Source organism: Eptatretus burgeri, chromosome 14, assembly GCF_056783735.1.
Source record: "Eptatretus burgeri isolate ZD-2024b chromosome 14, Ebu_testis_v1, whole genome shotgun sequence".
NCBI lineage: Eukaryota > Metazoa > Chordata > Myxini > Myxiniformes > Myxinidae > Eptatretus > Eptatretus burgeri.
This window is the reverse complement of record NC_140974.1, coordinates 65,732,018-65,753,179: the sequence shown is the minus strand read 5'-3', so window position 1 is coordinate 65,753,179 and position 21,162 is coordinate 65,732,018. Positions and strand designations below refer to the sequence as shown.

The 21,162-nt window shown below is 42.4% G+C and overlaps 2 protein-coding genes across 5 annotated transcripts in view; one reads left to right on the top strand and one right to left on the bottom strand.

Moving 5' to 3' along the window:
- LOC147013489 (uncharacterized) overlaps nucleotides 1–8,971 on the bottom strand; it is a 16,895-nt gene extending 7,924 nt beyond the window's left edge. Inside the window, exon 1 of one of the 3 annotated variants that reach the window (XM_085855303.1) lies at nucleotides 8,848–8,971. The gene's annotated coding sequence lies outside the window, so the exon portion shown is untranslated. Of the gene's footprint in view, nucleotides 1–7,762; nucleotides 7,851–8,812 lie in introns of those variants that run through there. The other 2 variants (XM_085855304.1, XM_085855305.1) reach the window with 2 other exon arrangements.
- The window catches only part of CNOT2 (CCR4-NOT transcription complex subunit 2), an 82,907-nt gene that overhangs the window by 12,710 nt on the left and 49,035 nt on the right, over nucleotides 1–21,162 (top strand). Inside the window, exon 5 of one of the 2 annotated variants that reach the window (XM_085855298.1) lies at nucleotides 14,190–14,435. The exons of the other annotated variant lie outside the window; for it this stretch is intronic. Coding sequence (XP_085711424.1) covers nucleotides 14,421–14,435 — 15 coding nt within the window. The 5' untranslated portion in view covers nucleotides 14,190–14,420. The remainder of the gene's footprint in view (nucleotides 1–14,189; nucleotides 14,436–21,162) is intronic. 2 annotated transcript variants of the gene reach the window in all.

Genomic DNA, 21,162 nt, shown 5'->3' with positions numbered 1-21,162 from the left:
GATCACGGAGTTTTGGGTGGAGCTATGGCGAAGCCAACGTCATTGTCCATCCCGATTGGACCCGGCCTTCATGTGGTCCGCCTTTCTGGGCGGGGTTTCAGCCAGACACTGGTAAGGACCGCCTGCACCGCCGTGTCTGGGTTTGGGAAGGTGAATGGTGGCACAGCTACTATAACGAACCTCGGGATTCTGCCTCAGAAAACGATTATCTCTAGACAGCGGGTAGACGGTGGAAGCGCTTGTCCAGCCCAAAGTGCCCATCGGGATTTGGGCTCAGGAGACGAGACGAGGGGAGCAAGCGAGATGAAGGTTCCGTGGATCAAATAAAAGGGGAAATAAAATAAAAGGGGAAAAATGATTTATTAATCCTAACTATATCCCATCGCAACACACTTCCTCGTCTTCCCACTAGACAAAAGGTAGGGAGCTAACGATACGTATATTAATGAAATAACTGACTCAGGACAACTTTATGTTGTATGCGTTCGGTTCTGAGAACCATAACAATATGATGTTTCGTAGCAAGAAAAAAGCGTTTGTTTTACAACACGACGTGTACAAATGTGATCCTATTTTCTTTATCTTCTGGGACGTTTAGTTTCGACAGTACAGCCTCGTGAGCATGCCAAAGTCTGAAGCCTCGGCTTAGCGTCAGGTGTGCTCATATCTTTATTTATTAGACATCCTACGGATGTAAATGAGCACATTTTCCTCTGCACGTGTTGCACATCATGTGCAGCAAATTTCACCTCCCTACGCCTTGTATTAATTTTTTTTAATTTTTTTAATGTTTCTGTACACCACCTTGAGTACCAGTTGCAAGTCACCATCTACAATTCCAATAGAAGAGACGTAATTACTCTTTTATGAAAAATGATTTTCGAGTTTTTTATTATCCTCAAAAATAGACCGTGATGAGCACATAGTTGTGTTAAAATGATTGGCCGTTAAAACCCTACTGAAATCGTCCTTATGAATGGGGAAAAGCAAATACACACTGTGTTTTATATAAGTAGATGTAGAAATAGTATTGCTGAACGGAAGGTTTTGAAAGTGCCAAAAAATTGATTTGGGTTGTCGGGTTCAAGTATATGATTCAATTGAAATAAATTAAAGATTTAAAAAATTGCAGGGGAAAAAAAACCTTTTTCGGGAGTTTACCGCCGTTGATGCAGCGTATTTTACACCACCTTATTACCCTGCACTAGTGAAGCGAAAAGCAGGATTAAGCAATCGGTCCGGTACGTACGTATGGACTACGTTGTGTCTGCATTTTGTTAAGAATGTAGATAGAAAACCATTCAGCGGAGGAAATTGAAACTTTTCCACATGTTACATGACCATGTCATATCGTGGTCACTCTTTTGAGGTCAACAAAGGCCAAAGGTCAAACATAGGCCAGTTTTCTAAAATCCTAAATTTTCATCTGATTTACTTGAAATTTGAAGAGGATTTGCATATCAAGTCACTGAATTCAACCACCAACTATTTTTGAGATCAACATGGGTTAAAAGGTCAACATAGGCTGAAATTTCTAAAATTGTCAATTTTCATCCAATTGACTTGAAATTTGAACAGGATTTTTATCCTGTTGAAATTTCAATGCAAAATTTAACTAATTGATCAACTACCCATGGGGAATATGGTTTGAAGAAGATGACGTCATCGGTCATATCGTCTGGCAGCCATATTGGTTCAAAGAAAAAAAAACTGAAAAAAAACAAAAGACTTGGCTCGCACCAAGTCCTTCTCAAGACTGTGCAGGTTATGCATTCTATGAATACCATCTCGTTTAACAAGTTACATTAGTTATTTGTTCATTCCATGACTAAGTTGGCGAATTAGAATGATTTTCAATTTTTGTTGACTGCCAGACAGACAGACAGAGTAAAAAATATATATCTCACCCTATTCGTACGTGCGATCAGGACGAGACTCCATACAATTTGCCAAATTCAGAGCCAAAGTACTGTTAAACTATAGATTCATGTTCCAATTTGTGTTCAAAATATAACATTCAAATGAAATTAAGTTGTTCCTCAATCATAAACAGACGTTTGTAGACAAGCTGACAGACATGCAGATACTCTCAATAACCTGTAACTTGTATTAGTGTGGAGGCTGGCAGGAGAGTTTAGAAATGTGCACACTCACTCCGAGCCGTCTATGCTGGACGCTCTGTATAGAGCATGGTACATGATTACGAGGCCAAGTGTAGTCATATCTCTCAACTTACTGAAACACCTCCATACTGATTCCCATCATATCTTTAATGTTGGGCACCAGGATGCATGCACACATAGGCCATATGACCCTCACCAATCTCCATATTCCTTTCCCCTCCACTTGCGACTACACTATCTTAACGATTCAACCAACTATGGTAAGTGATACATGTCAGAGGATGGGCATAAAATTGTATTACAGTCTATAAACTGGCTCAATTTCATTCGACAAATTGATCTACAATGTCCATCTCAACTGAATTTCCAGTTTTAGGTTGGATTGGAATCTTCTCTTCCTCTCTGTGCTGCCAAAGCCCTTATGGTACTTTCTACCTACACTAGACCACTCAACCAACACAAAACACTTATACAAAATCAAAAACAGCATCACTAACTCCAACAACGGCATGACACCCTCACATAACGAAATATCACCGTCACATGCAGCCATAACACCCTCACATGCAGCCATAACACCCTCACATGCAGCCATACCACCCTCACATGCAGCCATAACACCCTCACATGCAGCCATAACACCCTCACATGCAGCCATAACACCCTCACATGCAGCCATAACACCCTCACATGCAGCCATACCACCCTCACATGCAGCCATAACACCCTCACATGCAGCCATAACACCCTCACATGCAGCCATAACACCCTCACATGCAGCCATAACACCCTCACATGCAGCCGTAACACCCTCACATGCAGCCGTAACACCTTCACATGCAGCCGTAACACCTTCACATGTAGCCATAACACCCTCACATGCAGCCATAACACCCTCATATGCAGCCATAACACCCTCACATGCAGCCATAACACCCTCACATGCAGCCATAACACCCTCACATGCAGCCATAACACCCTCACATGCAGCCATAACACCCTCACATGCAGCCATAACACCCTCACATGCAACCATAACACCCTCACATGCAGCCATAACACCCTCACATGCAGCCATAACACCCTCACATGCAGCCATAACACCCTCACATGCAGCCATAACACCCTCACATGCAGCCATAACACCCTCACATGCAGCCGTAACACCCTCACATGCAGCCATAACACCCTCACATGTAGCCGTAACACCTTCACATGTAGCCATAACACCCTCATATGCAGCCATAACACCCTCACATGCAGCCATAACACTCTCACATGCAGCCATAACACCCTCACATGCAGCCGTAACACCCTCACATGCAGCCGTAACACCCTCACATGCAGCCGTAACACCCTCACATGCAGCCGTAACACCCTCACATGCAGCCATAACACCCTCACATGCAGCCATAACTACCACAGACAACATACAATAAGCGAACACCTCATAGACCTGAATGCAAACATAAGTCGCGTAGGACCCAGATAAGAGGAAATAAGTATTCCAAGACACAAACTCAGCGACCAACTGGATAACACCATCACACACCATTCAATCCCACACAAACAACCAAAATAATGAAAACCATCAACAATTTACAGGGTACTGATCCCAGCAACATCTCCAATTTACATTTAGAACACCTTGGACAACACAGCATATCAACCCTAACAAATTTAAACAACTTCTCCTCCCAACACTGAAGAATTCCCTAAATCTGGAAACCTGGCAAAATCATCACCCTCCATAAACCAATTAAAGAACCCAGCAAAGCAGCTTCCTCCAGACCAATCACAGGATGGCCAAGAGGTATGCACACTCCCCATTTGAGCTATCTTGCCTGCGTTCTCTAACCTGGGTTCGAATTCTGACCTCGCTATAAACTGGTGCTTTGTAGGTGGGGCGAGGCATTGGAATGGCATTAAGCCGGGTGTCCCATCTGCCAGTGGACATTAACGATTCAATCGTGCCTTTCAGGAAGAGTAAATGAGTTATCACAGAGGTCCAGGATAACAAATGACGAATTCCTGCCCAAATCACCTTGAGTTGAGTCTCAAATCTCTCCTGGCCAGATGGTTCGTGAAAGACTTGGCCCAAAAGTGTTCTCAGGCCAACCATGTACTATAAAGGGGGTCCATGTACTTAAGAAGTAGTAGTAGTCGTATCCATATTTTGGTAAAGTTTTTTTATTCACTCTTAATATATACTTATATATTGAATAATATATTCGAAATAGAATCTCATGGTGTGTTCAACTCTGTGAGTATCTTGTCTGCGGAACATACTGAATGTCCCACATGTCCATTTACTCCAGGTAACAACTTTGTCCAAGACAAAAGAAAATCCCAAAATACTCTATTTTTGTTGTTTTACAGAATGAACCGGAAACAATTTTTCCTTTTTATTTGGTGTTTTGGTGATCATTGTCTCATTAGCTTTGGAGGGAACGCCCAACCACCAGACAGCACCTCGGTATGGACAATTCTATCCCAACAACAGCGTGGGAACAACAACAACTCCTGGTTATCTCCTTGTACTCAGCAAACAGACCAATAATCTGTCAAAGATGGGCAACCACCATTTATAATTGATGTGGAAATCTTAAGAAACTAGTTGATATTAGGACAAAGAAGTGCACGGGACCAATAGAGTGTGGAAATACCAACCGGATTTGCAGTTACATAAGAAAGTAAAGCGATCGAAGTAATATTGATGAAGAGTGCAGGATAATTAATGAAGTGTACGTTGAAACTGCTGGAAAAGTTATTGGAAACAAAGCATGTGAGGATCCCCAAAAAATAGGACCACGCGTCCTGAAGCTCACCTGGATCAGGAGCAACAGTCACTCAAACCCCCTGCAGACCCCCTTTGACTCTGATTTTTTTTTTGTAATGCCGTGAACAAACTTTGGTACATTATGGGTGATGAAGGTTGTGGTCAAGTTACATTGAAATTGTGTGTGTAGTTTCTGAGAAGAGAGCAAATACCTATTTTGGTAGGTCAATCACCCTCACCCCCCATCGACCCCCTTAATGAGCGCAGATTTTGATGCGGTCAATACACTTTCGTTGCATATCAGATATGAAGCTTGTGGCAAAGTTTCATCAAAATCGTGAGTTTCGTTCAAGCAATAATGACTGAAGCATTTACGGGCTCACTGACTGACGCACAAGCTCCACAAGTCCAGGTGAGATAAAAATGAGTCTCATCTCAAACTTGGAAACATATTGAGGAACGAAATAAATTCAAACAAAAACTATAAATCATCTGAAAATGCAAAGCCCGTTCGATTGTATTCGGACTTTTTCTTCCGTATGCCAACTGGTACCTTTGACCTTTTGACTAAATTATTACTTTGTCTTCTCCATATTCTCATAACAAAGTTTTGTTGAAAATTTGATTTCAAAAAACTAACAAACAAAGATTCCGGTTTACAAAAGCTCAAATTTTAGGTCCATTTGATGAAAATTGATGATTTTAATTGATGCTGACCTTTGACCTTCTGCCCAAATTATATATTTGTCTTCTCCATATTATCCTAATAAAGCTTTGTTGATAATTTGATGACAAAATCTCAAATGGTAAAAAAAGTTATGGCCCAGACACACACACACACACACACACACACACACACACACACACACACACACACACACACACACACGGAATGCAAAATCCCAGTCTCCCACTGCGTGGGGGACAGGCTAACTACACATTTGCAAAACATGTCGGGAAAGAGGAATTGCAGAAGATGTATCGAGTACAGATAAAAAGGAAATGGTGAAGAGGTCTGCTACATTGAAGGAAGGATAAGTGAAACTCATTCGAGGAATTAGCGAAAGAGACACAAACAGCATCCGACAAAGAGGATATGGGAACGTTGTATAAAATAACCAGAAAGTGGACATTATGTTGAAGGATGGGAGAGAAACCAGTGAAAGATAAACAAGGACATGACCTCACATCAGAGAAACAACAGATGGGAAGTTCAGCTCAACACTTTGAAGAGGTACTTAACAGAGGCAAAGTGGGAAAACAACTTGAGATTCCGGGAATGGGACGTTGAGAAAGCATTTGATAATGTGAACAAGGATGTGATGTGGAATATGTTCGAAAAGTGTGGAATTCCGGGAAAGTTCATCGGAATAATAAAGACCATAACTTGAAGGGCACTCGGTCGAGCGCATACCTACGCCACACTATGCCTGATCCACTAGAACACATCGGGCCCAATACATTTTTGAGATATCATGCTATATATCGTTCTTGGACCTATCTCTCAATGGTGAAGAATTAGTTTAAGAAACTGTGGTATCCGGATCCGGATCCGGATCTTCATCAATATCTAATCAGTTCGTGCTTGTCACACACCGAACCTGTCGACCAAATTGCATTCGAATCCGTCCACAACTTTTTGAGATCCTTCGTACAAACACACAGACAAACAAGATGATACATGTCATGCTTACAATGATACTTGCAAAATCCCCCCCCACCCCTCCCCACAAAAAGTTGTAATGGATACATCAAATTGTGTATTTTTTTGAGATTAAAATTGATGATCTTAATCAAAGCTCAGGTCAATCGAATGAAAACTGATTCTTTTTCAGATGAAAAATGATCTTAGAAAGTTGACCTTGAGTTCACTAGTGACCTTTTCAACTCAAAGATAGTTGTTTCCCAATTCAGTGGTGAACTATGCAATTGGTGTTTAATCCCCAAGCTAATAGTACGAAAATTGACGATTTATCAGATGAAAATTGATGATTTTAAAAGTTTGACCTTAAGTTGACCTTTTGACATTTTTACCTCAAAATCAGTTGGTTTCCAAATTCAGTGAGGGACTATGCAATTGCTGTTTAATTTTAAAGTCAATAAGATGAAGATTTGAGAAATTTGACCTCAAGATGACCTTTGACCTATCAAAAGGCTTCTCCGTTGTGACTGCCTTGACAACTTGGTAAAGTTTTGTGAAGATCGGTTTAAAATTGTGACCTGTAGGCAGTTAACAGACTAACAGATGGACAGACAAACAGAACAAGAAGACACAAAATTGGCTTTTAAGAAGAAGAGGAGGAAGAAGAATGTATAATAACAAGAAAGACGTCATGCATAGCACTTTACTTGCAAAATCAATAAAACAAATTTGACCTTAAAAATAATTGGTGGTTGAATTCAATGACCAAATATGCAACTCCTCTTCAAATTTCAAGTCAATCAGATGAAAAATGACAATTTTAGAAATTTTGCCTATGTTGACCTTTAGGCTGATGTTCACATTAAAAAAGAAAAAATGGTGATTGAATTGAGTGACGTGACATGCAAATCCTGTTAAAATTTGAAGTCAATCAGATAAAAATTGAGCATTTTAGATATTCGACAAAGTTTTTGACCTTTGGCCTATGTTGACCTTTTGACCTCAACGACAATAGGTTTCTTCCTTATAACAAAAACAAACAAACCTGGACAAACTGTCTGCAAATAATCACACAAACCTGGACAAACTGTGTCTGCAAATAATCACACAAACTGGGAAGAACTGTGTCTGCAAATAATCACACAAACTGGGAAGAACTGTGTCTGCAAATAAACACACAAACCTGAACGAACTGTGTCTGCAAATAAACACACAAACCTGGACAAGTTGTGTCTGCAAATAAACACACAAACTGGGAAGAACTGTGTCTGCCAATAAACACACAAACCTGAACGAACTGTGTCTGCAAATAATTACACAAACCTGGACAAGTTGTGTCTGCCAATAAACACACAAACCTGAACGAACTGTGTCTGCAAATAATCACACAAACCTGGACGAACTGTGTCTGCAAATAATCACACAAACTGGGAAGAACTGTGTCTGCAAATAATCACACAAACCTGGACGAACTGTGTCTGCAAATAATCACACAAACCTGGACAAGTTGTGTCTGCAAAAAAACACACAAACCTGAACGAACTGTGTCTGCAAATAATTACACAAACCTGGACAAGTTGTGTCTGCCAATAAACACACAAACCTGAACGAACTGTGTCTGCAAATAATCACACAAACCTGGACGAAATGTGTCTGCAAATAATCACACAAACTGGGAAGAACTGTGTCTGCAAATAAACACACAAACCTGGACATGCTGTGTCTGCAAATAATCACACGAACTGGGAAGAACTGTGTCTGCAAATAATCACACAAACCTGGACGAACTATGTCTGCAAATAATCACACAAACCTGGACAAGTTGTGTCTGCACATAAACACACAAACCTGGACGAACTGTGTCTGTAAATAATCACACAAACTGGGAAGAACTGTGTCTGCAAATAAACACACAAACTTGGACGAACTGTGTCTGCCAATAATCACACAAACCTGGACAAGTTGTGTCTGCAAATAAACACACAAACTGGGACAAGCTGTGTCTGCAAATAATCACACAAACTGGGAAGAACTGTGTCTGCCAATAAACACACAAACCTGAACGAACTGTGTCTGCAAATAATCACACAAACCTGGACAAGTTATGTCTGTAAATAATCGCACAAACCTGGACAAGTTGTGTCTGCAAATAATCACACAAACCTGGACAAGTTGTGTCTGCAAATAATCACACAAACCTGGACGAACTGTGTCTGCAAATAAACACACAAACCTAGACGAACTGTGTCTGCAAATAATCACACAAACCTGGACAAGTTGTGTCTGTAAATAATCGCACAAACCTGGACGAAATGTCTGCCAATACAGCTTCTCCCGCGCTCCCTCTCTCTCTCTGTCTCCTCCTCCTCTCACTCTCCCCCCCTAATCCTCAGTCTGTTTCTCCTCCCCATCACTGTCGCCCCTCCCATTGTGATTTCCTTTGCTTTATTCACTGTGGGAATGATGGGAAATATTAAGGGATGGTCTTTGAAAAGGGTTAGGTTAGAGGAAGGGAAATTTGTACCCTCACTTGTCTATACGTTAATACCTCCACTTGTTTATACATTAGAACCTCCACTTGTTTATACATTAGTACACCCCACTTGTCGATATGTTAATACCTCCACTTGTTTCTACATTAGTACACCCAACTTGTCTATACGTTAGTACCTCCACTTGTTTCTACATTAGTACACCCAACTTGTCTATACGTTAGTACCTCCACTTGTTTATACATTAGTACACCCCACTTGTCTATACATTAGTACCTCCACTTGTTTATACATTAGTACACCCAACTTGTCGATACGTTAATACCTCCACTTGTTTATACATTACTACACCCAACTTGTCTATACATTAGTACCTCCACTTGTTTATACATTAGTACACCCAACTTGTCTATACATTATAACCTCCACTTGTTTATACATTAGTACACCCCACTTGTCTATACATTAGTACCTCCACTTATTTATACATTAGTACACCCAACTTGTCTATACATTAGAACCTCCACTTGTTTATACATTAGTACACCCCACTTGTCAAAACGTTAATACCTCCACTTGTCTATACATTAGTACACCCCACTTGTCGATATGTTAATACCTCCACTTGTTTATACATTAGTACACCCCACTTGTCTATACATTAGTACCTCCACTTGTTTATACATTAGTACACCCAACTTGTCTATACGTTAATACCTCCACTTGTCTATACATTAGTACACCCCACTTGTCGATATGTTAATACCTCCACTTGTTTATACATTAGTACACCCAACTTGTCGATACGTTAATACCTCCACTTGTTTATACATTAGTACACCCAACTTGTCTATACGTTAGTACCTCCACTTATTTATACATTAGTACACCCCACTTGTCTATACATTAGTACCTCCACTTGTTTATACATTAGTACACCCAACTTGTCGATACGTTAATACCTCCACTTGTTTATACATTCGTACACCCAACTTGTCGATACGTTAATACCTCCACTTGTTTATACATTCGTACACCCAACTTGTCTATACGTTAGTACCTCCACTTGTTTATACATTAGTACACCCCACTTGTCTATACATTAGTACCTCCACTTGTTTATACATTAGTACACCCAACTTGTCGATACGTTAATACCTCCACTTGTTTATACATTAGTACACCCAACTTGTCTATACATTAGTACCTCCACTTGTTTATACATTAGTACACCCAACTTGTCTATACGTTAATACCTCCACTTGTTTATACATTCGTACACCCAACTTGTCGATACGTTAATACCTCCACTTGTTTATACATTAGTACACCCAACTTGTCTAACGTTAATACCTCCACTTGTTTATACATTACTACACCCAACTTGTCTATACATTAGTACCTCCACTTATTTATACATTAGTACACCCAACTTGTCTATACATTAGAACCTCCACTTGTTTATACATTAGTACACCCCACTTGTCAAAACGTTAATACCTCCACTTGTCTATACATTAGTACACCCCACTTGTCGATATGTTAATACCTCCACTTGTTTATACATTAGTACACCCCACTTGTCTATACATTAGTACCTCCACTTGTTTATACATTAGTACACCCAACTTGTCTATACGTTAATACCTCCACTTGTCTATACATTAGTACACCCCACTTGTCGATATGTTAATACCTCCACTTGTTTATACATTAGTACACCCAACTTGTCGATACGTTAATACCTTCACTTGTTTATACATTAGTACACCCCACTTGTCTATACATTAGTACCTCCACTTGTTTATACATTAGTACACCCAACTTGTCTATACGTTAATACCTCCACTTGTCTATACATTAGTACACCCCACTTGTCGATACGTTAATACCTCCACTTGTTTATACATTAGTACACCCAACTTGTCGATACGTTAATACCTCCACTTGTTTATACATTAGTACACCCAACTTGTCTAACGTTAGTACCTCCACTTGTTTATACATTAGTACACCCAACTTGTCTAACGTTAGTACCTCCACTTGTTTATACATTAGTACACCCCACTTGTCTATACATTAGTACCTCTACTTGTTTATACATTAGTACACCCAACTTGTCGATACGTTAATACCTCCACTTGTTTATACATTAGTACACCCAACTTGTCTAACGTTAGTACCTCCACTTGTTTATACATTAGTACACCCAACTTGTCTAACGTTAGTACCTCCACTTGTTTATACATTAGTACACCCCACTTGTCTATACATTAGTACCTCCACTTGTTTATACATTAGTACACCCAACTTGTCTATACGTTAATACCTCCACTTGTTTATACATTAGTACACCCAACTTGTCGATACGTTAATACCTCCACTCGTTTATACATTACTACACCCAACTTGTCTATACGTTAGTACCTCCACTTTTCTTTTTTTCATGTTGAAGGCTCCAGTCATGGACTAAATAGTCGTCAACAAGGCCAGGCCCTAAATAAAGAGAAATAAAAGAGAGAGAGAATGTAAAGTGAGGAGTGAAAATGAGTGAGTAAGAAAAGTGTATGATGAAAAGTGTATGATGTTTGTTTGAAATGTGCGTGATGTTTGTTTGAAAAGTGTGTGATGTTTGTTTGAAATGTGCGTGATGTTTGTTTGAAAAGTGTGTGATGTTTGTTTGAAATGTGCGTGATGTTTGTTTGAAAAGTGTATGATGTTTGTTTGAAATGTGCGTGATGTTTGTTTGAAAAGTGTGTGATGTTTGTTTGAAATGTGCGTGATGTTTGTTTGAAAAGTGTGTGATGTTTGTTTGAAAAGTGTGTGATGTTCGTTTGAAAAGTGTATGATGTTTGTTTGAAAAGTGTATGATGTTTGTTTGAAAAGTGTATGATGTTTGTTTGAAAAGTGTGTGAGGTTTGTTTGAAAAGTGTGTGAGGTTTGTTTGAAAAGTGTGTGAGGTTTGTTTGAAAAGTGTGTGATGTTTGTTTGAAAAGTGCGTGATGTTTGTTTGAAATGTGCATGATGTTTGTTTGCAAGAAAGAGAGATTAAAGCCAGCCCGGTAGCTACAGTTTGAGTGAGACAAAGTAAGACCAACAATCCTGACATGGAGAGTGTAAGATGCTTCCAGGCACCACTTTAACACTACTAAATCAGAATGGTAGTACCACCCTGAGTGGTTGCTGTCTACAACCTACAACCTGAAACACCAGTCTAACCGGATGGGTATTTTTTTGGAGACACCATATCCTTACTGGATGCCCGTTGGCTCCCTAAAGGAGCTCATCCACCCTTTAGCAGGTGTTTTTAGTCCTGCAGGGTGTCACAGGCAGCCAGTGAGGGTCGTCGGTTTAGTCGCTGACTACCCGACCATGTGGCAGGGAGCAGAATTCGGTTACATCTTACCAGTGGCAGTCAAGAAAACTGACTGTCCTGACGATGAGTTAGTCTATAAGTTAGTTCCCCAAGTTTTCTCCATGTGAGCTGATCTGCCTATATGTGATGTTATGTTATTAAATTAATTATATCCTAAAGTTGGTTGATACTCATTTGAGTGTCACACACAACATAAACAAATGGTCGAGTTATTTAATTTAATCGTGGTTTCGCAGGATAGTTTTGAGGTCTGCATCATCTTCAGGAAGAGTACGCATACCTTAAGGCTATCCTGCCATGTGGCCTCCTCTCGTGTCAAACTTCCTTGTGTATCCTTGTATAAAAAGGTGAAAAGAGCAAAAATAATAACAATCATCATAAATCTCCAAATCACATGATGATGTGTGCTGTCACTTATCATATTTCTACTTTGGACCATCAATTACCCGAACGCAGCAGTTAATGGGTCAGTAAAGATAACATCCTATCATCAGACTAATTCAAATAACGGACTCGGGTAATAACTCTAAATAAGTTTCCCGCACCACAATTAATATCCCAGCAACAGACAAATTTGAAGAACTGACCTATGAACACATGGTCATTAAATAACATCGCAGACAATATTCAAGGGAGGGACAAATTGAAATAATTGATCCTGGATAAACCCTCCATTAGTTAAGTACATTGCATTAATTAAGATGATTATCTACTTCATTTCACTTGGAGGGTGAGGAAGAATGGGGAGAACAGCGAGGACGCACAAAGGTGTGAATTCACTGTGAGCACAGAGATGGTTGTTGGCCGTTTGTTTTGGAAAAAAAAACAAATAGACAGATTACGAAAGTATTGATTTAAAAACGGAATGAGGAGGAAAGTGGGAAAGCTCATAGACATGTTACAAAGGGAAAGGGTCACGATTAGCATCCCCTGAACAAGCTTTGACTCGTGCTCTATCATTTTTACACAGATACCTCACACTCATGCTGAACATGTACTGATGGTATGACTAATTTATTTTACACCCATTATCCCCATCACATCCCCACAATTATATATACATATATATATATATATATATATATATATATATATATATATATATATATATATATATATATATATATATATACATATGTTTTTGTTGTTGTCATTGTCTTTTAAGTTTTTTTTCCACTTTTTTTGTGAATTATGAAAATGGTTTCAGGTGAGGATTGGACAAATACTTAAGGTACGTTCACCTTTTGCCTCGACCCTCTCACAGACATCACAATCACTACACATGTGCACAATCACCCATCAATATCCCCCAAGCTATACCTGCCAGGCTACTCTCCAATTCTCCGGTACGTGTATCGGTTAACACGACGCTTATCCGCTCCGTCACCTCCCTCGATACTCTAGGATCCATATCATGTGAACCTGGAGCTTTACCCTCCCTTAGTTTTCCAAGCTGTTTCTTTACTTCCTTCACTTCTACCTGGAACTCCTCCAAAATCCCTTCCTCGCACACCATGTACTCTGAGCTGTTGGTAATTCCCCCTGACTGTTCTTGTGTGAAGGTTAAAGCAAAATAACCATTTGATTAACCTGCCATCTCACTTCATCCTTAACCAATGTCCCTTTGCTACCCTTCAATGGGCCCATGCTTGTCTAAATCTACTTGCTCTTTATCCCTGATGTCGTTAAAATGGAATGGCAGGAAAACTTCGAGGTACTCGCCTCTGAGTCGTCTATCCAGGGGCTATAAACTGCCATCCTGGTGTTTTGCATGCAGAGCGCTTCATCGGTGGCTCGTGCCATCAATCAGATGAACGTATCACTGGACGTCCCGTCTGCCAGCATTAGTTGGATGTTAAAGATCTCTTGCTGTCCTTCGCAAAGAGTGTGCAAGTTATCTCCAGCATCCTGAGCAAGGTTCAAATTCCTGTCCTGACTGACTGTTGCGAAGACCTGACTGACCACCCATCAGAACCCATGCCCAAAAAACTGCTTCGGAATCACCAATATGCTCCGTATCAAGGTGCGCGGTATATATCGTTATCATCACATTCAAACATCTTATAGCCATCTTGTCTTGTCCTCTATAATTATATTGTACTCTTAGTTATCCGCTTTAGCGGTCAACTCTTTTGTCTTATTATTTCCTGAACATTCCTGGTATTCCTGTACAAAGTTTTTATTTTGTTATTTTTATAACTTCTCCCTTCTTGTAATTATTTTTTCCTGTTGACAGTTGAAGTTCCTCCCTTTATAGCCTCTCCACCCTCCTCTAGCCTATATACTGTAAGCCCTAATTCCCTCCCAAATTCCCACTGAAAACGTTCTTACCCCCTTTCTGATTACCTTATGGCCATCATTCTGGAAATATCCCTTCCTTTGTCCCCAAAAAGATTCCCATTTCTTCCGAAGCGCAAATCCTTGCGGCCCGCATCATTATTCCAAGCACAGATTGACATCTATCCCTTTGTTCAAAAATTATATTGGCTGTCCTATTCTTGGAAGAATACCAGGAAACATTATATCACGGCCCCTTTGTGTTTAGTCAGCTGCCCAGTAACCTGTACTTTGTTGAGTAAACTTTCCTTCTTTGATTTCCTCCTTGTACCACCGCCAATGTCTTCCGACGATGATCTGACACTGCCATTCTTCTTGCCCTGCAGTGAAGCATCAATCTGACCGTTTATCGTCTTGTCGGGAATTCAAAACCCAGATTCAAACACTCAATGGGAAGTGCGCTACCTCTGCACCATAACACACACACACACACACACACACACACACACACACACACACACACACACACACACACACACACACACACACACACACACACACAACTACCTCACACAACAAGGAGGCCGACAGGCAGAACAGAAGGGATGAAAGCGAGGATGCTATGGAACAATAGACTACAAAACAATGCCATACTCTAAAATTGCAACATGAGAAAACAAAATTATCCACAGCATGGATGGACTATTTTTTTTTTTTAAAGAGCTTTTGACAGTGTCCCACATTCATGGATGATAAAGTGCATGCAAATGTACAAGATCAACCCCCTAATAATAATCAATCTGATTGAGAAAGCAATGGATCTACGGAATACCATACAAATCCTGCAGCACTCGGAAGGAAAGATTGAAATACCAGGAGTGAAGATACGACGCGGGATCTTTCAAGGAGACAACCTCTCACCTATCCTGTTTTACCTGGCTCTGGATCCACTAAGTAACCTCATGAACGAGAAAGGACATGGATACACCAGAACAACCAATAAAAGAACTTCAAAAGAAAGTAGAAATCCGATACATCGACTTCACATGGATGATTTTAAACTCTTTGCACCGAATGATGACAAATTGGCAGAACAACTGAAATTGGTGAAACAGTACTCTGATGACATCCAAATGGAATTTGGCGTCGATAAGTGTGCCGAGTGCATATTCGTGCGAGGTCGACAAACAAAAACAGAAAACATAAAAATTGACCTAAATTCAACGATACATGAGCTCGACAACGAAGCATCTTACAAATACCTCGGAGTAGAAGAGGACGACCAAATGTCACCAAAAATAAAAATGCGCTAAATAATTACCAAAGAATACCTGCGTAGAATGAGCGTGATCCTATAAATATACCTCTCTCCTCGGAACAAAATCAAACCCACAAACTAACTAGCAGTACCAGTGTTCCAATGCAGCTGTGGAATAGTAAAACTCCTCACTATCCACAAAATGTTCTACAAAAATCACTGCATGTACCTGCCAAGACGAGCAAGAGATAGCGGCCTGATGGAACTCAACCGAGTGCACAGAGCGATGACTGCAGGATTGGCTGAAAACGCGAAAAGTGCAACAGACTACAAAATCCAATTTGTACCAAACATGAAGACAGGAAGCCAAAAAGGTATCCCGAAACCACCGAGCAAAACATTTCCAACGACAGGTGCGAATAGAAGATATTACACATGAAACCGAAACAGCAACCAATGCAGCCCCAACTAGAAGGGCACTCGGTAGATCGCATACCTCTGCCACGTAATGCCTGATCCACGAGAACATATCGGGCCAATTACATTTTTGAAATATCTTGTTGTACATACATTACTATATTGTTTTCGGCCCTATCTCTCAATGGTGAAGAATCACTTTAAAAATTAAATAAATCTCGTATCAAGATCCGGATTCAGATCTACAAAAAAAATCGAATCAATTCTTCCTTGCTACACGCCCAACATGTCCAACAAGTTTCATCCGAATCCGTCCACAACTTTTTGAGATATCGTGCTATATATCAGAATTTAGCCCTATATTTTAAAAATTCTCGTAGTCCGATCAGCTTGTCCTTGTCACACACTGAACCTGTCCACAAAATTTCATCTGAATCCATCCACAACTTTATGAGATATCCTGCACACAAACAAAAAGACAAATCTGACAGCTCTGTATACGCAAAAAAAAAAAAACCCGGGTTATTTGCATGAAGCGAAAACATACTATACCTACTGCTTATAATTCAAAACACTTCACTGTGCAGGAATACTACACTGTAAATGGTGAGGGCTTGTAATACTCTCTACTACCCGGAGGCGGCGATACACAATACACATTTACATGGAGAATTTGCATCTCCCCATTCATCCCCCAAAAGACCACCAGCAAAGATAAAAACAGTCCTATACATTAATTGGGGTCATGGATGTAATTGGGCCAGAACACTAGGAGGAATAGCACGACAAACAAACCCACAAACAAACACAAGCACCGGTCCGTGAATTATCGTAAGGATGCCCGAGACCAGGGACACTCTATCAATGGCTTTAAGAAAATGGCGGGACTGAGTCTGTCGGACAAGTGGAGGTTTTATAAGGTAGAAATAGAAAGTACGAGTCACCTCTTATTAGGATGTAAAAAAAAAACTCATGTCAGAACAACAGTACACACAAAGGCACAACAAGGTATGTAGAGTAATTCACTGATGCATCTGCAGAAATTTCAATATCCCATTTCCACAAAACTCATGGAAACACGAACCAAAAGCAAAAATTGAAAACAAGAAAATAATGCTCATGTACAAATTGATGATCCCATCGAGCGTGAACATCGGAAACAAAGCAACTTGACCGGATGTAGTACTTACATACAAAAAGAGAAAAATAAGGGATTGCTGATTGAGGTGTCGGTATCCAGCTATTTTGGCGTACACAACACAGAAATCAAGAAAATTACCAAATACCAAGACTTCAAGACTGAAGTGAAAAGATCTTGAAATCTGGAGCACTGAAATTGTACCAGTGATCATTGGAGCAACAAAATGATGATGAAGAAGAACCTTGCAGAGATCTTTAAATCCATCCCTGGAAACATTACCACGAACAAACTGCAGTTGGAAACCGTCCGGAGTTCGGTGACGATCCTGAAAAAGATTTCTCGGAACAAAACTTTGAGAACAAAACTTCACCAATTGCTCCATGAATCGTGATCCCTCACTGAAACGGAGGTGTATACTTTGAGACCGACTCTGCTTCACCTTCTGAAACCCGCATATGGAGATAACAACCAATGACACACGCACAAACACACGCACGCACGCACGCACGCACGCACGCACGCACGCACACACACAGTGCCCTGTCAAAACTTCATCAGAATGGTAGTTTTACCAAATCTGACATGGAAGAACACAACTAGTATGGTGAGCACATCATCTGAGCTTCGCTCCCCACCCCGAACCACATGAACATATTTTATTCCACCGAAGTCGATTTATACTACTCCAGGCGCTCAAAGCGAAAAGCCGTGTTAAGCAATTGGTTCACTTTGTTCAGTGTGTGTTTCTTTCTGTGTGTCCTTCTGTCTCCAAATGTCACTTTATGATTGAGCAACAACTTAATTTCAATTAAATGTTATTTTGTATTTTGAACATGAATCAGAACATGAATCGGAAAACAAACATGTAGTTTATCAGTACTTAGTCTCGAAATTAGTCTCTGAATTGCATGCGGAGAGAGGAGTGACCAAGTTCTTCTCACTCTGTCTGTGTGCCTGTCTCACTCTGTCTGCGTGCCTGTCTCACTCTGTCTGCGTGCCTGTCTCACTCTGTCTGCGTGCCTGTCTCACTCTGTCTGCGTGTCTGTCTCACTCTATCTGCATGCCTGTCTCACTCTATCTGCATGCCTGTCTCACTCTGTCTGCGTGCCTGTCTCACTCTGTCTGCGTGCCTGTCTCACTCTGTCTGCGTGCCTGTCTCACTCTGTCTGCGTGTCTGTCTCACTCTATCTGCATGCCTGTCTCACGCTGTCTGCATGTCTGTCTCACTATGTCTGCATGCCTGGCAGTGAAACAAAATTAAAAATCATTCCAAACAGGAACGTACTGTTTTTAAGGACGCCATTAAAGGACGCAAACAACAGGCATGAAGAACTAATGCAACGCGTTAGATATGGTGGTGTAAAAGACACGGAATCAACGGCGATAAACTTCCAAATGTTTTTTGTTTTTCTCTCCAGCCTTTAAAATCTCTATTTTATTTAAATTTAATTACATACCTGAACACTGTAGAACACATCGCCTTTTTGGCACATTCAAAACCCTTCCCTTCATCAGTACTTGGACAAAATATTACTGCATTTTACATATTCTCGACCAATCAAATTTTCTGCTCGCAGACCTACACCCATGGGTTTTTTTCTTCTTCTTTCTATTTTCTCTCTCTCCCCTCTCTCCCCCTCTCTCCCCCCTCTCTCCCCCCTCTCTCCCCCCTCTCTCCCCCCTCTCTCATCTCTCTCTCTCTCTCTCTCTCTCTCTCTCTCTCTCTCTCTCTCTCTCTCTCTCTCTCTCTCTCTCTCTCTCTCTCTCTCTCTCTCTCTCTCTCTCTCTCTCTCTCTCTCTCTCTCTCTCTCTCTCTCTCTCTCTCTCTCTCCAGTCTCTCTCTTCCAGTCTCTCTCTTCCAGTCTCTCTCTTCCAGTCGCTCTCTTCCAGTCGCTCTCTTCCAGTCGCTCTCTCCCTCTCTCCCTCTCTCCCTCTCTCCCTCTCTCACTCTCTCCCTCTCTCCCCCTCCCTCTTCTCTCTCTCCTCCTCCCTCTTCTCTCTCTCCCCCTCCCTCTTCTCTCTCTCCCCTCCCTCTTCTCTCTCTCCCCTCCCTCTTCTCTCTCTCCCCCCTCCCTCTTCTCTCTCTCCCCTCCCTCTTCTCTCTCTCCCCCTCCCTCTTCTCTCTCTCCCCCCTCCCTCTTCTCTCTCTCCCCCTCCCTCCCCTTCTCCCTTCCCCCTCCCTCCCCTCCCTCCCTCCTCCCTCTCTCCCCTCCCACCTCCCTCTCCTCATTCCTCCCTCTCCTCCCCTCCCTCCTGCCCCTCCCTCCCCCCTTCCCTCCTTCCCTCCTCTCTCTCCCCCTTTTCCCCTCTCTCCCCCATTCCCTCCCCCCTTCCCCCTCTTTGTCCCCCCTTTCCCCCTCTCCTCCTCTCTCCCCCTTTCCCCCTCTCTCCCCTCTCTCTCCCCCCTCTCTCCCCCCTCTCTCCCCCTCTCTCCCCTCTCTCATCTCTCTCTCTCTCTCTCTCTCTCTCTCTCTCTCTCTCTCTCTCTCTCTCTCTCTCTCTCTCTCTCTCTCTCTCTCTCTCTCTCTCTCTCTCTCTCTCTCTCTTCCAGTCTCTCTCTTCCAGTCTCTCTCTTCCAGTCTCTCTCTTCCAGTCTCTCTCTTCCAGTCGCTCTCTTCCAGTCGCTCTCTCCCTCTCTCCCTCTCTCCCTCTCTCCCTCTCTCCCTCTCTCCCTCTCTCCCCCTCCCTCTTCTCTCTCTCCTCCTCCCTCTTCTCTCTCTCCCCCTCCCTCTTCTCTCTCTCCCCCCTCCCTCTTCTCTCTCTCCCCCCTCCCTCTTCTCTCTCTCTCCCCCTCCCTCTTCTCTCTCTCCCCCTCCCTCTTCTCTCTCTCCCCCTCCCTCTTCTCTCTCTCCCCCTCCCTCTTCTCTCTCTCCCCCTCCCTCCCCCTCCCTTCCCCCTCCCTCCCCCTCCCTCCCTCCTCCCTCTCTCCCCTCCCACCTCCCTCTCCTCATTCCTCCCTCTCCTCCCCTCCCTCCTGCCCCTCCCTCCCCCTTCCCTCCTTCCCTCCTCTCTCTCCCCCTTTTCCCCTCTCTCCCCCCATTCCCCTCCCCCTTCCCCCTCTTTGTCCCCCCTTTCCCCCTCTCCTCCTCTCTCCCCCTTTCCCCCTCTCTCCCCCCTTTCCCTCCCTCCTCTCCCCCCTTTCCCTCCCTCCTCTCCCCCTTTCTCTCTCCTCTCCCCCTTTCCCTTCCTCCTCTCCCTCCTCTCTCCCCTTTCCCTCCCTCCTCTCTCCCCTTTCCCTCCTCTCTCTCCCCCTTTCCCCCTCTTTCTCCCCCTTCCCCCTCTTTCTCCCCCTCCCCCTCTTTCTCCCCCTTCCCCCCTCTTTCTCCCCCTTTCTCCCCTCTTTCTCCCCCCTCCCCCTCTTTCTCCCCCCCTCCCCCCTCTTTCTCCCCCCTCCCCCTCTTTCTCCCCCCTCCCCCTCTTTCTCCCCCTTTCTCCCCTCTTTCTCCCCCTTCCCCCTCTTTCTCCCCCTCCCCCTCTTTCTCCCCCTCCCCCTCTTTCTCCCCCTTTCTCCCCTCTTTCTCCCCCATTCCCCCTCTTTCTCCCCTCCTTCCCCCTCTTTCTCCCCTCTTTCTCCCCCCTTCCCCCTCTTTCTCCCCCCTTCCCCCTCTTTCTCCCCCCTTCCCCCCTCTTTCTCCCCCTTCCCCCCTCTTTCTCCCC